General features: G+C 40.7%; 1 protein-coding gene across 1 annotated transcript in view; it reads left to right on the forward strand.

Annotated features, from left to right (window-relative positions):
* The first annotated feature begins 4,404 nt into the window (after nt 1-4,404).
* Nucleotides 4,405-9,916, forward strand: part of CTNNAL1 (catenin alpha like 1) — a 43,132-nt gene continuing 37,620 nt past the window's right edge. The window contains exon 1 of the mRNA XM_014306334.2: nt 4,405-4,476. Within this exon, the coding sequence (XP_014161809.1) occupies nt 4,405-4,476 (72 nt within the window). The remainder of the gene's footprint in view (nt 4,477-9,916) is intronic.

Below are 9,916 nucleotides of genomic sequence, written 5' to 3' on the forward strand. Positions count from 1 at the left end.
TTTTTATTGCCCTGGAGCTCTTCAATGAAGCAATCAAAAGAACATATAGGCACTTTAGCATAAATAAGATAATAGTTCCTGGATTATATTAAGTTTTTGTTTTGCACTCCTGTAGGTGGATAGTAGTTAGATTTGCATAGCCTTTTCCAGAGCATACTGTACTTCTCATTTAATCCTTAGAGCAAGTCCGTGCTTTTCAAGATGTAACACCAGGTGTTGCTCTGAAGTGGGATGTCAAACTGCTGCCAAGGAAGCCTTCTTTGAAAGAGGCTGCAGGAACTCTTCTGTTGGGAAGATGCAGTGCGAGGAGGATTGAATAGCTGGTATTCATGGCAGGGAAGCCACCTGCTTATGAACTAACAAGGAACATTTTCTACATCTTCAGGAGCCAATCTGGTTTGAATAGAAAGAATTCTCAGTTGCAGGTGAAATAAATGTGTTGTCCCTGCTACATCCTTTATTACAATGTCTGAGTTTTTAGTTCTACAACAGTGGTGATTTTTTTGAATAAGCAGCTCAGAGCTGGCTCAGGCATTGTTTGCACAAGCAGTACAAGGTTAGGTACATTAACAATAGCAAGTCAGGGGGAAAAGCCAGAGTTACTGTTTGCCAGTCTCTGGTTTTGAGGTTATCTGATTATGTTAGTAAATAGAGTTATTTCTGAGACTTGCATCTCTCTGGTGGTAAAAACTTGTCTCCATCTGTTTTGACCACATCTGAAAGTACCCTTTAAACAATGAACTTCCCTCCGAGTTGGATTTTCTTAGGCTTAATCTTGCCCAGGTTTTCTAGGTATGGAACGAAGAGCAGAAATTGCTTTGTTTATAAAATCTAGCTGTTTGGGTAAGAAGATACTGAAGGGCAACAGGAGGGGAGGAAAAGGTACTGCCTGGTATGCCCTGAAACCCAATTATTTGGTCTACTAGACAGTACTCACCTTTTCTAGCGAGGTAGTTGTGCATTTCAAACTTCAAGACAGCAGTTGAGTTAGAAAGCCAGTTTTAGTTCTGAACAGATTTTGTAATGGTGAATGCATATTTTATAATGTCCAGTGTGCTTTCTGATGCACATATTCTATTATCAGAAGAAGTTAAGTTAGATCTTGTTTGAAAAACTGTCTTTGCCAAGTTATGTCAAGTTGCTCAAAGGTACAAATTTTGGTGCCAGCTCAGTCTGTGAACATGCATGCATCTCTTAAAAAAGGGAAGAAACATTGAATTTGAATTGTCTGAAAGTGATGATCTTTTTCATGGTCACTCATTGCTGTAGAAATTCTGAAGACTCCTTTTTTGGGTGAATGGTGGGGCAGTCCTCTGACTTGTACACCATGTGGGAATAAGAGTAAACAAGGTACCTTTGATCATTCGTTAAGCCTCACTAAGGATTTTCCAGTGATTGGTCTCCTCTTCCATGTGTGGAAAAAAATGGATAGCAGCAATGCAGGTTGGTTTTTGTGTACTTTTCTGCTTCACCTCTGCAGATCAGTGAGGATCCCTGGTTTTAAGGAGTCTGTGAAAAGAGAACATTAAAAAGAAAGTATATTTCTCCTCTACAGTAGGGTAATTTAATGACCTCATTAATTCAATCCTCTATATCAAGAATCCACAGGCTGCAAAAAGAGTGAGCTATGTCCATTCCTTTTTTCTTCCCTCTGATCCTCCTTTTCACAATTACAAAAAAAAAATTGGAAATAAATTAATACCATGGGCGAAAAAAAAGTCTTGAAATTTTCAGAGTTCTTATTGCTTTGAAAAAACAAACAAACCAAACAACCAAGCAAAGAAAACCTACTACACAAATCCCCAAACCCAAAATAACCCACACTGGAGGAAATAAATTGGTGTCATCAAATTTCTGCACTGCATTTGAACAAGTTCATCTATATCACATTTTAGCTAATAATTTTCTCAATGCTGTTTGGTTTGGAACTTGAAGTTTAAAAGTTCCTCGGTTTTCTAGGAATGCATTCAGCACAAAGAAAGGGTATTCACTGCTATAGTACAGTCTTGTTCTGAGTTGAATCCTTTCTTTTGATCTCTTAAGAATTCCAAGAATGTCTAACAAGTACGTAGCAGTGGTACTGATAATCTGAGGTGCCTATTTGAATTTGAAGTTGTACTCTTCTCTTTCCTGGTGAACTTTACAAAGAGTAGGTTTTAAGTGTGGATGTGAAGGAGGTGAAGAGGACTATTTTCACCTCTTCCAGATAATATTTCTGTCTGGTGAAGGTATTGTGCTTGTGAGAAGTGTACAATTAGGTATTGTGGTGTTTTAAAATTTAATGTACAGTTTGCAGTTAGCTAGCTGGAAATCTGGTTACAAGTGCATTACAGCTCGTGTTGCATTTGCTTGTTTAACTCTCCTGATCTTTTCTAGGCAAGCATGTGGAGGACTGGAATATAAGATATTAGGTGAGGTACCCCAGTGATCTGAGCTGGTAAGGCTGTTCTTGTTGTGCTTGGCAGCTCCTACTTGTCACTGCAGGTCATGGATTGTTCCTCCTTCCTTTTCAAACGTGGCTTACCAGCTTCTTAGACACTGCATGTGAAAGATTGCCTGAGGCTCTGCTAAGCGTGTTAGCATTTGCCCACAGATAAGTGAACCAGCCTACAGGTTGTTAACGTTGTTTATTTAATTTGCTTCCCTCAAGGTTTTTATAAAAGATGTGTATAAAACCTATAAGAAGATACTTTTAAAAAGCCTCCAGGTTAAGGTACAATGTCACAAGTCTCAATGCCACAAGTCTAAGTACTCAGCAGTCTTGGATATGCAGTGCATTTGTACTGCTATTCTAGACACCAGTCCAGAGGGACTACGAGGAAAATTCATAAAGTAGGGGTAGCTGGATTACATCACTTCATGGAAGCTGTCTCAAAAGTGTTGACTCAGCATCCTGAATGTCTGTGTGACTTCTACAAAAAGGGTTGATTGTCCCTTTGCATAATAACATGTAGAAGAAACTGTTCTGGTTCAATAGTGCATAAAGCAGGGGCAATTGTCAGAAATAATATTTTCAGCATTAAAAAAATGGGTTCTTACAGTTAACTAGTGCATTAGTAGCTAGCAACCTTTGAAAACTTTGAAAATTCAGTTTTTGCAAAGTTTATTTGTTGAATTTTTCTACAAAATTATATATGAATAGAAAGATACGAATTTTCTGATGCCAAAAATCCACATGCTAGCTGAACTTTAAAAAAATATTTTAATGCTTGAAATTGTACAAAATGCTTAAGATTTCTATTAGTACCTGGACAGGCATCCAATCTTGACAGACTTTTGTCTTCTAGGGCAGGTAAGCAGGTAGTTGTTGTTCACTTCCTAAGATCCCTGAGGCTCATCTCATGATGAGACATCTGTGTGGCAGTTCTGCTTGTAGCCCTTATGGACAGGATGTCAGATGGCAGCTGCTGCTTCTCCGCTCTGTCTGACGCATGGCTGTATTCCGTAGCCGGTGTGGGTGTTGGAACAACGTGTGCTGCTGTCTGGCTGAATGAGTCTGAAGACCTGATCCTCCTCAAGGAGTGCACAAGACCTAATGAGAGACAGTACCTAAAATATAATATTAGAAGATCCTCTCTGCCCCCAAACTCAAGATGAGCTAATGAAAGTACAAAATGAAAGTACAAGCAATGTGAGAAAGGCCTTTTTGACCAAGATTTCTATGTGTTGTATTAAATGCATCTAAATTTACTTTACAGCACTCTTCTTGTAGGGGTTTGTAACTTCTTTCCCAGTAAGTAGAGCTATTACATTTTCTCAGCAAAGACTGCTCATTCCTGGTATTACTTTTTTTTTAAGAACAAAATTTTCTACCACTATAAAGTTAATGGAAGGTAGGAAGCAGAAAATACACAGAATGGAAGAGGAGCTTTTACTGTAAGGCAGCTAATCCTCATTGTATAGAGATGAGATCTTGAATTTTTTCTAACAGGCATGCTGATCAATATAGAATTAAAGAATCAATGGCCTGGGTTGGAAGGGACCTTAAAGGTCATCTAGTTCCAATCTCCCCCTACATCTTCCAGTAGATCAGGTTGCTCAGGGCCCCATCCAGCCTGGCCTCGAACACTTCCAGGGATAGGGCATCCACTTCTCTGGCCACTCTGGTCCAGTGCCTCACCATGCTGAGAGTAAAGATTTTTTTTCCTAATATCTAAACATATTCTCTTTCAGTTTGAAGCCTTTCCCCCTTGTGCTGTCACTACATGCCCTTGTAATAGACCCTCTGCATCTTTCCTATAGGCTCTTGTCACTCACTTTGAGTGAGGTCACTCAAAGCCTTCACTTTTCCAGGGTGAATAGGAGTGTGTTGGGTTTGTGTGGCAAGGTTTTAGTACTTAGGAGGCTACAGGGGTGGCTTTTGTGAGAAGCTGCCAGAAGCTTCCTCCATGTCTGACAGGGCCAATGTCAGATGGCTCCAAAATGGACCCACTGGCCAAGGCTGATGGTGGGTCCATCTTGGAGTCAGGGATGGTGGTAATATCTTTGGGATAATGTGTTTAAGGGTAGGGAAAAGGTATTGTGCAGAAGTAATTGCAGCCAGAGAAGAGAGGGGTGGTAATATGAGACAAACAATTCTACAGACACCAAAGTTGGTGCTCCAGTTGCAGGACTAGAGATTCCCTTGCAGCCTGTGGTGCAGACCATGGTGAGGCAGTTGTCCCCCTGCAGCCCATGCAGGTTCACAGGGATGGAGAGATCCATGCTGGAGCAGGTAGATACCTGAAGGAGCCTGTGACCCTGTGGGAAGCCTGCACTGGAGTAGCTCCCTGCGGGACCTGTGGCCTTGTGGAGATGAGCTGATGCTGGAGCAGGTTTCCTGACAGGACTTGTGATCCCAAAGAGCACCCATGTTGGAGCAGCCTGTTCCTGAAGGACTGGAGCCTGTGGGAGGGACCCATGCTGGAGCAGATTGTGAAGAGCTGCAACCCATGGGAAGGATCTGTGTGAGGTTCATGGAGGACTGTCTTCCCTGGGAGACACCTCGTGTTGGAGCAGGGGAAGGAAACCTCTTGCTGAGGAGGAAGCAGCAGCAGAAACAGCGTGTGAGGAACTGATCACAGCCCTCATTCCCTGTCTCCTTGTGCTGCTGGGGGAAAGGAGGCAGAGAATCAGGATTAAAGGCCAGGAGGGAGGGATAGAGGGAAGGTATTTTTAAGATGTGTTTTACTTCTCACAACCCTACTCTGATTTGATTGGTCATAAATTCATTTCATTTCCCCAAGCAGAGGCTATTTAGGCAGTGACAGTAACTGGTGAGTGATCTCTCCCTTCCTTATCTCAAGCCCACAAGCCTTTTATTATATTTTCTCTCCCTTTTCCCACTGAGGAGGGGAATGATAGAATGGCTTTGGTGAGCACCTGGCATCCAGACAGGATCAATCCACCACACACGAGGCAGTAACAAATATTACTCTTGAGAGTCCTGTATCATCCTGTATACAATATGGGTACTTTCCTAGGGAGAGAGGTAGGCAGGATGTCTTCCAAACATGACTCTTGAGCTTGTAGCAGGGGCTGTGAAATAGCTATGTTTCCTCTGGTTTTATTTATAGATGTCTATAAATACTTCCTGAAACCCAGTCTCTTTAAGTATCACTTAATTCTGTCATGCAAGACTTAATTACACTGACAATAAATAGACATTAGAATATTTTTAGCTAAGCATGCTGTCATGATGCTTCCTGAGCATGAAGCATATAATGACTTAAATGTCAGTATCTGAAGGCCCTCAAAAAGATTTGAAAACAGCTTCTCAAAAATTGCCACAACTGAGCTTGTTTCCTTAAATATGAAGTACATCTTGATACATTATGGCTATATCTGTTAGTTTTGGTAAAGTTTGTGAGAAAAGGCCATTAATTTTCTGTGGCTTCTCATAGCAAGTGAAAAAAGAATGTAGCTGACAGATTCTTGAGGCACTCCTTGAACTGATTGTCTCAAATCTCAGATAAACATTCCATGGAAATAGTGTGAGAGCTCTCATTAAACAGAGGGTGAGTACCATCAAAAGGACTGTTTCCTTTCTAGGACCTGATCAGTAAATCCTTAAGTAAACAGTATGTAACGTATTGCTCTTGTTCAAAGAGACTTGCAGGTAATCTTTTCAGCTGCTAACTCCTGTCCAAACATCACAGATGTTGGTGACTGGGAAATACATGATCAGAATATAACAGATTAAATATTTGGGAGGTGTTAAGCTTGAGGGAGGCCTTAGATGATGTTCTTGGACTTGGCAGGTGTTTCCTTCATTAAAAAAAATTAAAATACGGTAATAGTTCTAGTCTGGTTCCAACTGGATGGACTGCAGGGGAAAAGCAATTTCTTGTAATCTGAAACATCTTAAATGTTGCAAGTTTTACTAGTTCAGTTTTTATAGGCTCTTAGGGTTTCTTTGGTTGGTTGTTGCAGAGAAAATTCCTTGTTAAGTTGCTTCTGGGTCTTTCCTTTTCTCCATTTAACTTGTCTAATTTTTTATCTTTGTTTTAAACATTGCTTAAAAGCAAGGAACAAAACCTTTGCTTATTCTTTATTTTAGAAGTCTTTCTTATTGGTCTGTTAATGCTCCCTGTTGTATTTGTGTTCTGAGGCAATTATTATTGAGTACTGGAATGGTTAAATCTTCTTTGCACTGCTTATTAGCATTACAGTTTCCTTCAGTTTGTCACTTAACGTACTAGTGAAATTCCTCTCCTTGCTAAGTTAGGATCTTGTTCTTTTTTTAACCCTGCCTGTTAATTACAAGCTTAATCAAGTCTTGAAAAAGAATCCTAAACTGCAGTTGCCATTACCTCTGCTTTTTGAAAACTTCACTTGACATGGAGGATGTACCTGTCGCTCTTAGCACTCTATGAGGAAACAAGAAAGATTTTTCAGAACTATGCATTCTCATTATTTGTAGAGCAGTATTTTCTGCAGGTGGGAGGTTATGAAGAGCCCATCTTGTATCTGAACAGCTTTCCTCATGCCTTTGACATTATTACATTTGGTTTATGTGTAACTCATGTTTCTAGAACCAAACCCAGCCCTTTTTTCTTTAACTGATTAATATTTCATATCTTTCTTTTATCATGACCTACCTACTTCTATTTCAGGGCTGTTTGCTACTTGTTTTTTTATAGGAAACATCTTATGCAAATCTGATATCAGTATAGGCTGCATTTGCTACATAATGTTGATCACGCTGGAAAGCGGTGTTACATGAAGGTGTTTGCTGTGATGTTTCAAACTTCTTGTCCAACTTCTGTTTTGGTTCTCTCGCAATGGTTGTTTTTAACTGTCAATCCATACAGTTTTTGGATTTACCTGAAAAAAGTTTGGAGCTCAACCAACTTTCCTCCATTCCAATGTTAAAGATAGTTACTATACTGGCCCTAAGTTAGCCAGTCTGAGAAGAAATTATATTGCCCAGCTAGAAGTTCATTATTCCAGGAGGTATTTTCAGAGCTTCCGGTGCTGTGTGTAACCTTAGGTTGAGTTTAATCTTCATATACAAGCTACTCAAGTGGGTGTCTAGAGTAGGCCATAGAATCAGGGAATGGTTTGGGTTAAAAGGGATCTTTCAAGACCATTTAGTTCCATCCTCCTGCTGTGGGTAGGGATACCTTCTACTAGACCAGGTTGCTCAAAGCCCCAGGTTGCTCAAGCTACCTGGCCTTGAACTCTTAAAATGATGGGGCTTCCACAGCTCAGGGAAATTGTTCCAATGCCTCATACCTTCATGGTAAAAAAATTCCCTCCTTAAGTCCAGTCAGAATCTACCCTCTTTTAGTTTAAAATGTCAACCTCTCTACTTCACTACAGGCCTTGGTAAAAAGTCTTTCCTAATCTTCTTCTAAGCCACCTTTAAATGTTAAAAGGCTGCTGTGAGGTCTCCCTGGAGCCTTCTGCAGGCTGAACCACCCCAGCTCTCTCTGTCTGTCATGGTCAGAGGGTGCTCCATCCCTCTGACCATCTTCATGGCCCTCCTCTGAGCTGTCTTCAATAGGTCCACGTCCTTATTCTGTTGGGGATCCCAGAGCTGAACGCCCCTCTCCAGGTGGGGTCTCACCAGAGCGAAATAGAGGGGCAGAATCCCCTCCTTCAGCCTGCAGGCCACACTGCTTTTGAGGCAGCCCAGGATCCAAGCACATTGTTGACCTATATCCAGTTTCTCTTGCACCAGTGCCCCCAAGTCATTTTCTGCTGGGCTGTTCCCAATCCATTCATCCCCCAGCCTGCATTTGTACCGTGCATTGTCCCAGCCCCAGTGCAAGACCTTGTGTTTAGCCTTGTTGAACTTCATGAGGTTAAGATGACACTGGTGATAAGACTTGTCAAAACAACTGCTTATTCTTGCTTAACCTTGGCTGGGGGACTAGAGGGGTTGTTTTTTGCTGCAAAAACTACGATGCCTTCTCAAGAGAGTGCAAAAGAAATGATAGAAATGTAAAAGGCACTCATGTTCCTGAGAGTGTTTTGTAAGACTTCAATAAAGGAATTTAAGCTGTGATATCTTTATGGTTTTTATTATTTGCATACCTCTGCAGTAACATGGGAATTAAAATAAATGCCCTTGATGATTTGTAAGAGACAGTGGGATTCCTTTCACTCTGCAGTGTTATTTGCATATGCATTTTTTTTTCAGGGTTATGCAGAACATGTTTAAACTTCTACTGGTGTAAAATGCTGTGGGAGGTAAACTTGCAGCCAGTATGTAAACTTGCAGTTTGTTTTAGGCCAGTGTTATTCTACATACACTTCTGAGAAGTCAATAACTGTATGCATGTAATACTAATCCAGTATGGGTTGCTGTTTTCTTAAAAACAAGTTGAAGAAACAAAGTTGTGACCCTCTATTCATTTTGGTTTATTTTAGTGTTTGGACTAATGCTCTCAGTTGGCTTGCTAGCTGTGCCTATTCAAGAATTCACCAGCTGGCACTGTTAGATTAGCTGCTCACAGGTATTTTTTTAATTCTGTATACCTGAAGTACCTACAATGCAAGAATTCAGGAGAGCTGTGTAGTGCAGTGTTTATACCATGAATTTCATGTAGGTCTGAATTTCCACTGAAGTGATGGTAATTGTGTGCTTTGAGGAATGTCATTCCTCATTTAAAATGAATTTGAAGATGTTCAGATGTTTCCTCAGTTTACTCTCTATTAAGACTCTGTTTTCATTGTAAGAAGATCTTTTCACTGGAAAGCTATCCAAGGTTCATAGGCTTTGGAGTTGAAGTTTGGTGATCCAGGGGTCTCTTACAGGGACAGATTTGTTGTATGAACTATATGGCCTTCCTTGTGGCTTAGATACAAATTGGAAAAGTAGGGTGTATATAAGAAGGCAGTGGGCAGACAATGCATTTCTGCACTGATGTTTTGTACCATAATGAAATATTCTTACATTTCATAGCAGTTCTTCCATAGGGCAGCACTGTTCTCAGGTTTTTTGGGTTTTTTATTTTTCCTGTGTGTGCAAAGCATTCTATGAAGTGTTGATATTTCCTATTGCAGAGAGTTTAATACTGGAAACTTGGCTAAACCAGCTCTTGGCATTCAAAACCAGCCTCAGCAAGGTGTTAAATACCACCGCTCTTTTTTTTTCCTCCAGAGAGACGACTCAGTGATATCTGAAGGGTAAACCTTGGGCATTGATCAAATCATGAAGCAGAACAGTTTCTGCTATGCCCTTGAATTTGCAGTGAGCATTACAGGTGCAGCTTGTATGGTCCTGTCCCACCACAGGCTTGACTGGTGGGAGAATGAGTGAATGATGATTTATGTTTTTTTGAGGAGCAGCAAAGACATCTGTGATCAAGCTGATATAGCTGAGATGTTCAGACACTTAGGTAATTCAGGTAATTTTGAGATTCTCTAAACAGACATCTTTGAGCTCCTGGGGATGTGGCTTACAGTGGAGTTCTGTGGCCATTTTAAA

The sequence above is a fragment of the Geospiza fortis genome, unplaced genomic scaffold, assembly GCF_000277835.1.
Source record: "Geospiza fortis unplaced genomic scaffold, GeoFor_1.0 scaffold206, whole genome shotgun sequence".
NCBI classification, from domain to species: Eukaryota; Metazoa; Chordata; class Aves; order Passeriformes; family Thraupidae; genus Geospiza; species Geospiza fortis.